Source organism: Mustela lutreola, chromosome 2 (genome assembly GCF_030435805.1).
Source record: "Mustela lutreola isolate mMusLut2 chromosome 2, mMusLut2.pri, whole genome shotgun sequence".
Classification (NCBI taxonomy): Eukaryota; Metazoa; Chordata; class Mammalia; order Carnivora; family Mustelidae; genus Mustela; species Mustela lutreola.
This window is the reverse complement of record NC_081291.1, coordinates 92026498-92042595: the sequence shown is the minus strand read 5'-3', so window position 1 is coordinate 92042595 and position 16098 is coordinate 92026498. Positions and strand designations below refer to the sequence as shown.

Sequence of the window (16098 nt, the reverse complement as noted above, 5' to 3'; positions counted from 1 at the left end):
CCCGTCCTCTAATATCTGGTTTCCCATCCTTCTGTGTCAACTAATTTCAACTAGAAACTAGCTTCAACTAACCAGATGATTTTCCAGGAAAAGACCATATATCCTAGTCTTCCTTGAAGCTTCATGTGGCCCTGTCACTAAGTTTTGGTCAATAGATATGAGCAGAAGTGACTTTCCCATGTCTGGATCTTAACATTAAAACAATTGAGTGTAGTGGACTCATATGGCCCTTTCTCTCTTTCTAAAATGCAAGATGAAGAGAACTAGAGGTTCACTTTTGACCTAAAGATGGGAGCTCTGTGTTGAGCATGGACTGGTCTCTCTACAGACCTCCACTACTCACCCTGGACCATAATACAAAAGAGAAAGAATACTCTGCATTGTGTAGTTTGGGGTCTTTCTGTTAAAGCCCCTTTTCTTGCCCTCTCAGCAATAAACACACTGTGTTTTGTTCCATATGCATCTGCTATGAGACTAGTCAGTATTTTTCTGGATCTTCCAGCTTTGGTTCCTTAGTTTCCCTGCCTCTATTTACCATCTTATGGCTCATTTCCTTTTCCATAGCTCTCAGGTGTGCCATTGTTCAGGCACCTGCATGACAACAACCTGACCCACAGGAGATTATGTACTGCACCTCCTCACATTGGTCCAGGCCTATCTCGCTTGAAAGGACTGAGATACAGTCTACTTTCTGTTTCCTGGAACCCTGTTATGTTTCTTTGCATCAATTCCAGGAAATGTTGGGAAACTTTTGCTCTTGTAGTCTTTCTAGAACATCCTGAAGACCCAACTACTGTCTACAATGGGGAGAACAATGAGCAGTATTGGGATTTCTGATTTTGCTGTGAGCCCCATTTATTATCTGTTTTTCTTTTTTGTTTCTTCATTTTTTGCTTTTTAAAGTTATGTTCAGTTAGCCAGCATACAGTACATAATTGGTTTTTGATGTAAAGTTCCATGATTCATTAGTTGCATTGCTTATCTATTTTTTTATTTTAGTGACTCAGAAAATCCCCAAACTTTTTCACTTTTCTAAGTTCAAATAACTGAAAATTCTTTTGTCTTCTCATCAGTGAATACCTTAGCCAACTTCTACAATAGCTCCTTTTTATGTAGCAGTTACTATGGGCCCACATGCATTATTTTAAGTTTTCCACATGCATTATCACTTTCAAGCTTCACTATAGGCTCCAAACAGGGATGAAGGCAGGTAGACAGGATGTAACCCATTCAAGGTCCATAGGTTATAAGGCTGGGGTTTGAACTTTGACTCATTGACTCCACCATCCTTTATCTTAACCAAGAAGTTAACATGTCTCTCGGCACATGGAATTTTCATGTGTTCATACTAGCAATCAACATATATCATCTTCAATTAGTAAGTGGCTATTACTAACAAGAGAAATCATAATCAGGTACAGGAATTTGAAATTTGTTTTTCCTAACGTTTGTTACATGATTTTTAGTCAGAATGAAAATGCAAATATGTGCTTCTGTTACAAATAAAAATAAACAATTGTTATGTGTGTACTAGATATGCATGCATAATAGAGAAATGATGGCTAAGGCGTGTTATGCTAAACCTGTGAGGGTTCTATGATGTAGGTGTTACCCTTGCTTAATCAATGAGGCAGTCTGAAGGTCAAGTAGGAGAGTGAGTTGGATCCTAAAGCCAGAGCCCATTTTCTTTCCACTGTGCTCATCTGCTTTAATTAGCCCATGCACATACACACACGCACGCACACACACCCACGTACACATGTTCACACATGCACACACAGAATAGAATCTCTTACACACCATACCAGTGGGCTTTGTCAAGGCCACAATATTCTTAGCAACCTTCCTACTTACAACATGGCCTTAGGGCATCTGTCTACTGAGGGATTTTCCAATCTTGGCAATTGGTGCCTCGGGGGTAGCTCAGTGGGTTAAACCTCTGCCTTCAGCTCAGGTCACAATCTCAGGGTCCTGGGATCGAGACTAGCATCAGGCTCTCTGCTTTGTAGGGAGCCTGCTTCCCTCTCTCTCTCTGCCTGCCTCTCTGCCTACTTGTGATCTCTCTCTGTGTCAAATAAATAGAATATTAAAAAAAAAAAAAAAAAAAAAAGGGAGGGTGCTGAATCCCTCCCCGATGATAAAGGAAGTTAGCAAAATGTTAACCAGACAACTGGTCACGTCACTTCTTGTCTTAGCCCAGCTATCAGTCTGCCTAAAGTGCCTAATGAAGTATGGAGAATAAAGCCGTTTTTGCTTTGCTTACCTTTTTCTTTGCAGATCCTATGAACAACTTCATTTTTTATGCTTCTTAAAGCATCAAAGTTCTGCCCAAAGCTAACCCTTTCTTCTCCCCCAGCAATTTGTTGGAGTTGTGCTTTGTTAGCTTCCCCGATGCCAACTGCATGAATGGTGACTTGCTCAGCCCTTACTCTCTCTGCAGGCTTTAGGACTTCATCTGTGGACCTCCCGTCTGTCAGCACAATGAGGTAACAGGGAACCTGGCGTGTCCTATGTTTCCTATCCTCTTTTATTATTGACAGCACGAAATCCAGGGCCTCCCCAGTATGGGTCCTGCCTTTGAGTTGCTCGATGTTCAAAATAGCATTTCTTAAGTTCACATTATTAGAACTGTCATTGATATAAAACTCCACTTTCATCTTATGTGAATACTGCACCGCTCCGACTTGGACTTTGTCTGGGCCAATGCTGAACATTCCTGTCACAGCCAGCATAAATTCCTTGATTTGTCCAAAGTGTTTCTTCTGTATGCTGGTTGAGCCATCAATGAGGAAATAGATATCAGCCTCTTTTGTATCCATACAGCCTGCAAAAAAGAAAAGAAAAGAAAAGAAAAGAAGGAAATGAATTCTTTGTTAATTACAGAGACTCTGGGGAGAACACTGTAAGAGGGTTTGTAGAGGACCAGGAGAACATGAAGGTTCTAGAGAATGAGAACTCTTCATCATTTGCACAGTCTGTCTGCTTCATGAAACCTGTTCATGCCCATTTTCTCTTTTGAAATTCACGAAAACATGATGGGATATTGAAACAGAGTGGCCCCCAGTGCTTTGTTTCAGATCATACGGCCAGTTAATATAAAGGAAGGACCAGATTCCCAAGTCTCCAGGCTGTGATAAAATTGTTTTTCTAGTATTGACATGTGACTTTTTGAACAGTTTATGCCTTATCATTCCTTGAGAAATGGAATGAAGGAGATGACCAACTGCCTTACTTCCCCAATAACTTCTTCCTGGAGCAACTAGAACAATATATTTAAAACTAGAACCAGATCATATTACTCTTCTACTTACGTGGTTTATCATTGCATTTAGAATTTAAAAATAAAAAATTGGCCTGAAATTTCTCCCTGCTTTTCTTTTGGACCCTGTTTTCAGCAATTCTTCATCTTACTCACTGTGTTCCAACCACTCGGAGCTGCTTTCTGTACTTCGAAAGTGCCGCAGGGCTTTTGCCCTTGCCCTTCTCTCTTCCTGGAATATTCTTCCCCCTAAATACCCACATAGCTGATTCCTTCTTATCTCATCATTTGCCAATTCAAATGCCAGTTCTTCAAAAAGACCCTCTCTTCCCCTCTAGCTAAAACACATCAATCATTGCCTATGCTCTTACCTTATTTTCTCTATGACATCCTACTTTTTGAAGTTATCTTCTTCATTTGTTCATGAACACATACTGCTTCCTGCCACAGAGGGTCAGCCCCACAAGGGCAAAAACTGCCTCCTTCTCTGTTTTTACCTAGTATACCTGGTGTATCACAAGATTTCAACAAAAAATTTTTAAATAAAAGAGATTTCAGGGGCTCCTGGGTGCTTCAGTGGGTTAAGCCTCTGCCTTCGGCTCAGGTCACAATCCCAGGGTCCTGGGATCGAGCCCCGCATTGGGCTCTCTGTTCAGCAGGGAGGCTGCTTCCTCCTCTCTCTCTGCTTGCCTCTCTGCCTCTCTTGTAGCTATTGACACTATTTCAGGCTATGGGGAGTTGGTCCTTAAGAAATCAGAAATACTGGGACTAAGTTGGGACTAAGCAATACGCTGGGAATTAAACTATGAATCAGGGGCACCTGAGTAGTTCAGTCATTAAGGGTCTGCCTTTGGCTCAGGTCATGATCCCTGGGTCCTGGGATCAAGCCCTGCATCAAGCCCTGAATTACAGCAAAGGGAGAGGGAGAAGCAGGCTTCCTGCCAAGCAAGGAAGCCTGCTTCTCCCTCTCCCTTTGCTGCATTCCTTCTCTCGCTGTGTCTCTCTCTGTGAAATAAATAAATGAAATCTTTAAAAAAAAAAAAATCAAACTCAGCACACACAAAACAGACAATCACATCAAAAAATGGGCAGAAGATAGGAACAGACACTTCTCCAATGAAGACATACAAATGGCTATCAGACACATGAAAAAATGTTCATCATCACTAGCCATCAGGGAGATTCAAATTAAAACCATATTGAGATATCACCTTACCCCAGTTAGAATGGCCAAAATTAACAAGACAGGAAACAACATGTGTTGGAGGGGATGTGGAGAAAGGGCAACCCTCTTACACTGTTGGTGGGAATGCAAGTTGGTGCAGCCTCTTTGGAGAACAGTGTGGAGATTCCTCAAGAAATTAAAAATAGAACTTCCCTATGATCCTGCCATTGCACTCCTGGGTATTTACCCCAAAGATATAGATGTAGTGAAAAGAAGGGCCATCTGTACCCCAATGTTTATAGCAGCAATGGCCACGGTCGCCAAACTGTGGAAAGAACTAAGATGCCCTTCAATGGACGAATGGATAAGGAAAATGTGGTCCATATACACTATGGAGTATTATGCCTCCATCAGAAAGGATGAATACCCAACTTTTGTAGCAACATGGATGGGACTGGAACAGATTATGCTGAGTGAAATAAGTCAAGCAGAGAGAGTCAATTTTCATATGGTTTCACTTATTTGTGGAGCATAACAAATAACATGGAGGACATGGGGAGTTAGAGAGGAGAAGGGAGTTGGGGGAAATTGGAAGGGGAAGTGAAACATGGGAGACTATGGACTCTGAAAAACAATCTGAGGGGTTTGAAGTGGCGAGGGGGGTGGGAGGTTGGGGTACCAGGTGGTGAGTATTATAGAGGGCACAGACTGCATGGAGCACTGGGTGTGGTGAAAAAATAATGAATACTGTTATGCTGAAAATAAAAAAAAAAATTTAAAAATAAACTATGAATCAATCCCTAAAATATTAAGGCAAAGATAAGCAGTTATCTGCAAAAGAGAGGATTGATCTCAGGCCAGCAAAACTTAACAGCAAACAGAATGTATTAATTTATATACCTAATAAAGAAGAATCAGGGGTTTTTCAGAATAAATACAATGGTGGTCAGCAATGAAGAATCGAAAAAAATGTGAGTCACAGTGGGTAACCAAGGCAATGCCCACGTAGCCCACCTGGAGCTGTACTATCTAATACACTAGCCATTAATCACACATTGCCATTAAAAAGTCAATTTAAAAATTTAAACTACTTAAAATTAAATGAAATTTAAAAATCAGCTCTTAAGTTGAACTAGCTATATTTCAAGTTAACATCCCCATGTGGCTAGTGACTATCAGATCCAATAGTATAAATATAGAATATTGCCATTGTCACAAAATGTTCGATTGGAAAGTGTTGTAGAAGAATGTGTCCCTGGCCCCTCACCTGTAGAGTTATACAGAGACAGAGATAGAGAGAGAGAGAGAGGGAGATCTATATTTTGACTTTTAACTAGAACCAGCTACCCAGCTGAATGATACCAGACATTTCAATCATAAAACTAACTCCATGGCTATGATCCTGCAACCTCCAGCAATCTCTTGATTTCAATTTAGCTTCTTCGTATGCATGCCTATAGGGAGAGAATATACTTCTCAGAGGACATGAATGTCCAGGTCTCTGGGCACTGGACATTTAAATATAACTGTCACTCTTCTATACATCAGTCTCTTGGTTTGATTATAGTGAATCTCTTCTTGATTTAATGAAACCTGACTTAACTAGATACCTACCCTGTGACAGATGTGGTAGAGACAATGATAAGTCAGTATAGACTGGTTCTCTGTGTTTGACCATTCTGAATCTACAAACCTGGCCATCACACTCTAGACCATGTTAAATTCACTAAGATCAAGGCTCTCAAACATTGCTAACAAGAGTTTATAGGAGAGCTCACTAAAATCCAAGTGCCCAGGCCCTAATTTGAGACTGATGCACTAGGTTTCTGGGAGGGCTTGGACTGATGAATTAGTAATAAATTCATCAGGAACCTCTGATAAGTTTATAGCTGACCCTGTTGGTACTTAGCCTGTATCCCCTCAAACTCTACCATTTCTCTGCCCACCAGTTCCTAATATGTTTACTCTGAGGGCTTGCACAGTGTCTGTCTGTGGGTAGATTACACTCAGTGTCCTGGAACCCTCTTAGCATGGGGCTTGAAGAAGTGCCTGGAAGTGCTAGAATACAAATTCTCTAGCTACACTGCCCCCTGACTAAGACAATTCTAATGTTTAAACTACACTGTCTCTAGAATGGCCCTGTAGAATGGAACCTCCATGGGACTTGGTTTATCATCCTCTCCTTCCTGGCCCCAATCTTCACTTTCCTACCAATCTCCAGTTTTCCCTGGGTATATCCAATATATCCAATATATCAGTTTCACACAGAGCTTTTTCTGGCATCTACTTCTGAGGAACCCAACCTGAGTCAGGTACCAAATTTTGAGAACTACTCAATTAGTAAGAAGCCACCTACAGACTAAGGCCTCATGAAGAACAGCTATCCCCCTCACATGGCCCTTGCCTCTAGTCTAGGTCCTATGCCTTCCCATTTAGAATTTCTATATTGAAAATAATCATTTTTTGTCATGTCATTGTCACTCTCCAAGAGAGACCACACTACACATTCCTCCTATACCCTCGTAGTTGGTACTAGACCGGAGTGGCTGCCACTAGGAAAATTCCCCCACAAGTCACTCAGGAGGGAACACAGGTCTTGTTTCTTGCTCCTGTGTGTAATGTATTCATGCCACAGGAAATCCAGGGTTGGCCCAGAATAAATTCTTAAACTTTCAATTGACTGGTCTGAGTTTAAAATTGGCCTTTAAAATCATTGGAAAATCACAAGCCTTTTCTATCTAAGTTCTGCCAAATTCCAGTTCCAATTGTTCAGAAGCATATTATCTGCAAAGGAAATGTGTGAAGACAGCAGATATCTCAGTATTAGGTAAACACAAAGTCACATCAAGTTTCTTTTAGCATGCACCTTTGAAAAGAGCTAAGTAAGCAGAAAGAGGAAAAAGAACCAAAGAAAGGCAGTTCAAGCGACCAAAGGATGGGTGGAAGGTGCTGCAGTATGAAAACTGTACGAATATTTTGACTCTGGTCTGAAAAGATAAAAGAATGTTATCGAAACTACATGGAATAATTGAAGTCCCTTCGAGTTTGAAAGTAAAGCATTTTAGGACAAATAAAAGGAAATTCAACTTTGTACTTGTGGAAAACTAATCCCTAAATCTGAATAGGTTTATATTGATTCATGGGTAACAGGTCCGTAATAAATTACTGGAAACTAGGATGTCTGAATATCAAGGAAGACAGCCAGAGTCTCTTACAGTGCCTCTGTTGGTCTTTCTCAAACTGAATTGGGTGAGAAAAGGTATGGTCCAATATAAACTTTTTCTTGGTTATCTCTATCAGTTTCATTTTTGCTATTGGCAAATCCTGCTGTTGTTTATTCCAGTGCCAGTGTTTTTCTGCTTACTGATTTGCTTTGTTGGCATCTGAGTTTATTTACTTGTATGCCATGTGCAGTTTACAACTTCCTTACACTCTCCCAGATAAATTCCGATTATAATACTTGACATCTAGCTAAGAGGGTCCATCTCTTCTCACCTTGGTCCTAAGTCAATATATTCAGCAAACGTTTATTTACTGAGCCCTTACTGTGGGCAAAAATTGTACTGGGTAATTGGGAAGAAAATTCACTTACTGAATAAATGTCTACTGAGCACAATCTAGTGAATCATTACAGTGTGGCCTCATCGTTTGAGGCGTATTCGTAACTCTTTTACACCATTAGTATCTTTTTTTTTTTTTTTTTTTTATTTTTTATTTTTTATGATCTCCCTGATATGAGGAAGTGGTGATGCAACATGGAGGCTTAAGTGGGTAGAAGAATAAATGAAACAAGATGGGATTGGGAGGGAGACAAACCATAAGTGACACCATTAGTATCTTAATGTAATTATAAAACCCAGAATACTATCAAAGATATTTTTTATGGTTATCTGCCATTTAAAAGTATCCAGTATTTCTGTTTGCATCCCATTAATACAAATAATGAAAAAATGTTTTAATCTTTAATAAACTGATTTATTGTGACTGTAATATACTAAAGTCATATTAAATTGTTAACTCTGCCTCCTCAAACACATATTAGGAAATAATCCCCAAAATAAGTACTTAACTTTGCAATAGATATAAAGGAGACTCTGGGTGCTATAATTAGATTATTTTGAGGCAGACAGAGAGCTGTTATCCCAGCTGATTTAGTATGTTCTGTAATTGAGAAAATGTTCACCAGATTATACTTTTTAGTGATTTACATGTACATTTTATAGGGGACATGTTCTGTGTATAGTGAATAAATAACTTTTATAGTATCACAAAAATGTTTTGGATTCCATAGTTCCTTATTAGGATATGAAGTTTGTTTATCTATATGTTGATTCTTCCATCACTCACATTTGATTTTTGTCAAATTGCTGCCGCATATTTTAAGCCTTCTATGTAAAGTTATTCACCTAAAAATTTTAAAAAAAAGAGCTAAGTAAAACTATAGAAGATTCACAGTGTATCTTAACTAGGATATCTTCATTAGAATGATGGAAGACATAATAGAAAAGGTCAAAAAGTGCAAAAATACTCATGGTTGTGTGTGAAGATACAAGGATTAAGATGATATTATCCAAGACTTCCAGAAGGAAAAAATATGTATGATGACATATATATCCAACAGTTAGGGTATGTTTAGCAAATTATATTCCATTCATACCATGGAATTTTATTGCCAACCTAAAAAAAATGTTGCAAAATAATATTTAAGAAAATGGATGAAAGTTTGTGATACAAGGTTGACAGAAAAGTAAGGAAGGAAGATAACATTGGTTATCCCCAATATTGTTGTCTCCTTCTATACTAATCAAACCCCCAGTTTTTACCAAGGTGATTGGCTGCCCTAAATAAAGACTACATTTTCCAGCTCCCATTTTTATAACTAGGTGTGACATGTGACTAAGTTCTGGCCACTGGGATGTAAACAGAAATTATATGTGTCATTTTTAGGAATATCTTTGAAGAAAAGGAAGTGGAAACTTTCCTACTTCCTCCTTTTTTATCTTTCTTGCTTGCTGGGTATGAATGTGATGCTTGGAGAAATTATCTTGGACTATGATCCTGGGAATAAAAGCCACAAATGGCCAAAAAATAATGTAGAAAGAGACAGGGTTCCTGACACTGTGGTATACCATACCAGCTCTGTCTACCTACCTTAGGACTTATTTGTGAAACATAAAAAAAATAGTTTCATCCTCACAGTTAAATGCTATTTTTATTTCTGTTGGTCACACAAAAATAGTCATAATTGATTTAAATTACCCAACTGTATATTCCCATATTGTATGATACAATACCCACCAGCTACATGTGGCTATCAAAACTAAACTGAGGGACGCCTGGGTGGCTCAGTTGGTTGGACGACTGCCTTTGGCTCAGGTCATGATCCCAGAGTCCCGGGATTGAGTCCCGCATCAGGCTCCCAGCTCCATGGGGAGTCTGCTTCTCCCTCTGACCTTCTCCTCACTCATGCTCTCGCTCTCACTGTCTCTCTCTCAAATAAATAAATAAATAAATAAACTGAATTAAAATTAAAGTTCAGAAAAATTAAATAAAATCCAGATCTTCTGTTACACTAGCCACATTTCAAGTGCTCAATAACCACATGTGGCTAGTTAGTGACTGCCTTACTGGAGAGCACAGATGGGGAACATTTCCATAATCACAGAAAGTTCTCTTGGGCAGCACTTGCATGTACAATGCTATACAATCTTTAAAAAATGTGTATGTGGCACCTGGATGGTTCAGTCAGTTAAGCTTCCAACTTTAGATTTCAGCTCAGATCATGATCTCAAGGTTGTGAGATTGAGCCCTGCATCAGGTTCCACATCGGACGTGGAGCCTGCTAAAGATTCTCTTTTGCCCTCTCCCTCTGCCCCTCCCCATCCTAAGTAAATAAATAAGTAAAAATAAATTAAAAATGTGTGTGTGTGTGTGTGTGTGTGTGTGTGTGCCAGTGTATGTACATAATAGGGAGAGAGAAGAAACCAAATGACATGATAAATGTTAAAAATGCTTTTATCTGAAAGAAAGAATTACAAATGATTTTCTTTTCTTCATGTTCATCATATTGTTAAACTTTTTTATAATGAACACATACTACTTTTTTACATTTTTTGAGGTACAATTTACACACTAAAAAATTTACCCTTCGTAATCATTTGATGATTTTAGTAAATTTATGAAGTTCTGCAACCAGAACCAAATCTAGTCTTAGAATATTTCCCTAACTACTGAAGTTCTCTCAGGCAATTACAGTCAGTCCTCACTCTTGCCCGTACTCTAGGCCACAATTCATATTATTTTTATAATAAGAAAAGTATTTTTTTTAAAAAACATACCAGTTCTGTCAAGGTCCATTCCCTCAGCACGAGTAGAAATTTGGGACCAAATTTCATTCTGGAGTTTTTTCCGGAAGTTTTTACTGTAAGCTTCCAAGTCTGCATAGGACTCAAGCTTGGAAACCATTTGCCTTGGAGGGTAAGACACTATTTCTTCTAACTGGACGTCATTAGCTCCTTGAATATTCATGCCAAACACAGTCACATCCTGCAGCCGAAGTTGTATCGCCATGTCGCGTACCTCATCAGTCGATGGTCTGTGAGTGACAAAGACTGCGATCTGAGGCACTCCCTGTGCCCTTCTGCTGCCACTTGACTCTGAGAAGGCTTCTAGCCTCATCTTCTCAATGGCAGCCCCAGCATTGGATTTCCCAGCCTGGATAGAAAGCTTTTGGATTTGCTCCTGAAACTCATATTGGGTTGTGCTTGAATTTAGAAAGGAAATAATCTTGGCTCTATCACTGTAACTCATAAGACCAAGGCGCGTGCAGTTGTAACTCACATCCATGGCGGCGGTAATGTTCCTTAGGAAATTCTGTAGGTTCCTTAAATTTTGCCTGGTGCCAACTGATTCATCTACTAGGAACACAAGGTCAGCTAATGAATCTTTCTGACAGGCCACTGGGAAGGAGACTATGGAGAGAGAAAAAAGTACAAAGATTAGTGTAAACTACTGGTCCAGAGTGAGAAAGGCACTTTACTGATTGTCAAAAGGCATTAGTGAGAACAGAGGTGGTCATGACAGATGTAGTTAGCATTGTCTTTTTTTAATAAACAACAGATAAAAATTCTGAACAAAACTTACAAGGTCACTGACTTCAGAGTCTTTGCAATAATGTTCCTTCTCTCTGAAAAATGCTTCTTACCAACTTTTCTATCACTCCCCACCACCAGCACCATCATGATATTCATGACCACCATCACTACCAGTATGACCACCCCACCACCAACCACCACTAACTGCTACCACTCTCAAATCTACCACCATCGCCACCTACCAATGCCCCTATATCCACTTGTACTATAACCCCAACCATCAACAACCAACCACCACCTATACCTCCACTATCACCATCTCTACCTCTACCTCTACTACCAACAACAACAATTACCAACCACCACCACTACCACCAACCACCGCCATCAGCACGACCACCACCTCTACCATCCCTCTCCCTGCTAGGCAGGGATAGATTAACAGAAATATCTCTGACCTCAGGAAGTTCAGATTCTAGGGGGAAGACAGATAACTAGATTATATTATTTCAGTGCTCACAAGGAACTGAAACAAGTAAGTCAACTAAGTTACTCTTCTGGGGATATGGGAGAAGGACTAAGAAGGACTAACTTACTTGAGATAAAAAAAAAAAAGTCAGGGGGTGCTCTTTAAGAGGCTTGCACTGGGGCTGAGATACAAAGAGAAGGATTCAGCTACATACTCCTATTCCTGCCAGAAGAGGAGTTCTCGCAGAAGGAACAGAAGGAGGTGGGAACAAGAAAAAAGACCAGAGTGGCTGGTGACAGTGAGTGAGGGGAACAGTGACGGATGAGGCCAGAAAGAAGCAGCGTCCAAATCATATGGGAGTCACATGATCTTATTTAAATCTTTAAAATATCAACCCAGTTGTTGAGGAGAGATAAAAAAAAAAAAAAATCAGGGATAGCCATTAATAAACAATTGCCCTAGTCCAAGAAAGGGACCGTGTTTCTTGGACAAGGAAGTTAGGACAAGCAGTTAGGAGGAAACAACAGTGTACTTTTGATACATGAATTAAAGATAGAACAGAGAGGGACTTGATGATAAATTGGATGCTAGTGTTAAAGACAAAAAAGAAGTGGTGAGAACTAGCTTTTTGGCATGAACAACTGAGTGGATATTGGTGGTATCTTTTTTTCCAAGACAGGGAAGACAGTAGAAAGAACAAGTTGTAAGGGGGATTCAAGAGTTCCTTTTCAGTCACATTAAGTCTGGGATATTATTGAAGATGCCAGGTATGCAGTTGGTTGTAAAAATATGGAATCCAGGGAACAGAATACCATATGCACAGAAAAAGCCTATTCCAGGCACAGGTGGAAGAACTGTATCTGTGGAACTCATAGCCAAGAGATAAGCTCAATCTTGCCAAGAGCTACCCACTAGGATTGTGAATTCTAGAAACCAGAAGATATGTCTTATTTATCGCTATCCCTCCAGTACCTGGTGCCTAGTGAGAACTCAAATTAAAGATAATTCTCATAAATCTACCAATGCATTCTGTACTCCACACAGTTAGCGAAAACAAACTCCCCGAGTGACCTAATTGGGTTAGTATTTATTTGCAAATAGCTATTACTATGAATAATAGTAAACTGTGTGCCAAATGCCACACAAGCCATCTCACACATATCAAGGTAGACACTATTATCCTCACATTATAGGTAAGGAAATGAAAGCTCAGAGGTTAAGTAATTTATTTAAGGCCATTAACAGCCAATCCAGAGTCTGAATTTAGACCTTACAGTGTCTGAAGTTCTTACTCTTAACCTCTAAAGGCGAGGATAGTGTCCCATCAAGCAAAACCTTGTTGTACCATATTGATGTGAAGTTAATTAGGAGAGAAGCACAATCAACACACAGAACCTTCTAAGAAGGTGGTAAGATCCTACAGTGCTGAAGAGCACAGACTAAGCAGCCATCTGGAAGATCTCCCAGGTCCCCAGAGTGGATGGTTACAGAAGGGTTTCCTCTCTGAAAGAAGAACATAAGTCATAAAAACTTGCTATTCTTCCAAGGTGGCGGGAGTGAGAGATCAGAAGAGTGGAAGGAAAGGGATTCCCTGGTGTCTCAGGGGTGACACTAACTGTTGCAGAACCTCGTAAATATGCACTAAAACCCATTTCTTTTTCTTGGCATAGAGCTAGACCTGACTTCCCCACCTCACCCTGCACCCCTACTTGCAGTTAGGGGTGGCCATGGGATTAAGATCTCGATAATGAAATGTGAGCAAAAATAATGTGTGTCTCTTCCAAGCTTATCCTATAAACCCTCCTGTGAGTGATATTTCATCTTTTTTCCCCTCCACCAGCTGTATAACAATCCCCAGGGCACCTTGGAAGTCACAAGTTGAAGACAGAAGAGCCACCACCAACCCAATTATCTGACTAGAGGAGAGACAGCTGGTCACTTTGACCACCGGTGCTAGAATGTTACAAGGGAAATAAACTTGCTATTATTCAGGGAATCTATTTGTTATTAAGGCCTGAACTGTTCCTACTACACAATTAGGCTATAGCTATAGTCATGGAATCAGTAATGATGAGGCAGAAAGAAAGTTTCAAGGTCATCTTAGTTCCCATGACTTACAAATGGGGATGCTGATGCAAGGCTCAGAGAGATGACATCAATTCCCCAAGTTCACACAACCAGCTAGTGGCAGTGTCTGGGTCTTCTGACCTTGTGTTCAGAGCACTTTGTACCACACCAGGTGGCTTCCTTGAGTCTTAGAACTAGATAGTACCTGCTCAGAATGGCCCATCATCACCAACTGAGTGCAGAGGCAGGCAGCAAAATCCATTTTGCCAGGAACTCTTTCTACCTTACTCTGGAGAGAATGGTGGAAGACTTTCATGAGTCTGGGACCTTTACTGAGTGCTCTCCTGGGGCTATACCCTGGCCTGTTCTGAAGCCTGCCCGTCAGCAACGCATGGGTGGCTTTCTATCTCAGTTTACCCATTCCTTCCTAATGCTGTCTCCAATCACCTGCCAAGTAAACCATTTGTACTCAAGAGTCTTCCGTTTTAAGGTCTTCATGGAGCACTCACTTAAAACACAAATAAAGCATTCTTCACGCATTTTATCTGTAGGACTTCCATTTATTTGCTCACTAAGAAAGAGAATGCTAGTTCATTCTCAGGCACTGTGGAGACCTGAAGATAGACCTACGTGCCCACTTCTGCCCTCAACATGCCACTAGTTCATTGGTGGAGGGGACAGAAACAGAAATGAGCCATCCTTCCCTCTGGGAGGTGCTTCTGACCTCAAGCATGCACAGGAAACTGTGACACACAAAAAAGAAATGTGAAAGGAAAGCCTTCCAACTGGATAGGACTATAGGGCTGAGATTTAAATGTCAGGAGTCACCCAAGATATAAGAAGAAAAAGGAGAGCAAGGGAATGCCCATTAGAGAAAAAGCACAAGCAGACATGGCAGGTGGTTGACAGGTATCTGTAGAAATTTCCAGGACTTCAGTGTGGCCAGTCACGGGAACCAGAACGGGAGCTGCAGGAGATGAGGGCAGAATGCACAGAGCCCCCTGCCTGGGACCCAGGCCTTCCTTACCTTGAATATCGGCTGCTCCACCCCTGTACTGGGTGGCTTCCTTGATGATCTGCGTCATGTTTTGGGAAAACGCTCCAAGGTCCCTGACCGACCGGAGTTTGAAATGAAACTGAGCCGTGGCCATGGCCTTCAGCTGCTCCTCGGAAGCACCCTGCAGCCCCACGGACACAATTCTCACCCCGTCTTCCCGCAGGGCTTTGGAGGCCTCTTCCACGTCATCCTCAGACTCTCCGGAAGCCAGGACCACCAGAATCGGGGGAAACTGCTTCTTGTCCCTCCCGCCGGCCTGCGCAGAGAAGTAGGTCCTGTGCGCCTCCCGGAGCGCGTGGCCGATGCGCAGGGAGCCGCCCACGAAGCCGAAGTTCTTCTTGAGGTGGTTCAGCATGGGGTTCCTGCTCCTGAAGGTGCTCAGCTGGAACTCATTGTGGAACTGGTCGCTGTACTGGGCCAGGGCCACGCGGTACTTGTGGGCCTCTATGGGCAGACTGCTGATCATCTTGTTCATGAACGTTTTCACGAAGGAGAAGGACTTAGTTCCCAGGTGATCTGAGCTGTCCACCAGAAACACCACGTCTGCATACTCAGGGCCGGGTTCTATCAGAATAAAATGACAACAAACCTAAACAAGGTGATTGCTTGTTCAGCCTTTACATTTGACACTACAATATTCATTTGAGACTGTGTCCTAGGTTAAGACTAACTCAGAATCCCAAGGGAAGTGTCTTCTGGAGGTCACACAGAAAAAACAAGACTGGTTTTTGTGAAAATATTAAATAGGAAGACTTTTGTAAGGTGAAGGAACAATGTTTTTCTTTCTCCACTCTATCCTAGAGACATTTTTTTTTCTTGTTTTGGCTAGGGAACCCCAAACTTCAATAATATACTAAAGAATAAACAAGAAAGCCCCCAAGTAGTCTGTGGATTAAGAGTAACTTTTAGAAACCATATCAGCTAATGGTTTAGAAACCATATCCGCTAATCAGGTGTCTTGGGTTGGAGAGTTTAGAAGCAGATCTG

At 40.9% G+C, this 16098-nt stretch overlaps 1 protein-coding gene across 1 annotated transcript in view; it reads right to left on the bottom strand.

Moving 5' to 3' along the window:
• Positions 1–16098, bottom strand: part of COL6A5 (collagen type VI alpha 5 chain) — a 149299-nt gene that overhangs the window by 86687 nt on the left and 46514 nt on the right. The window contains exons 3-5 of the mRNA XM_059162583.1: positions 15082–15675; positions 10763–11395; positions 2264–2824 (exon numbers count right to left, since the gene is read on the bottom strand). Of these exons, the coding sequence (XP_059018566.1) occupies positions 2264–2824; positions 10763–11395; positions 15082–15675 (1788 nt within the window). The remainder of the gene's footprint in view (positions 1–2263; positions 2825–10762; positions 11396–15081; positions 15676–16098) is intronic.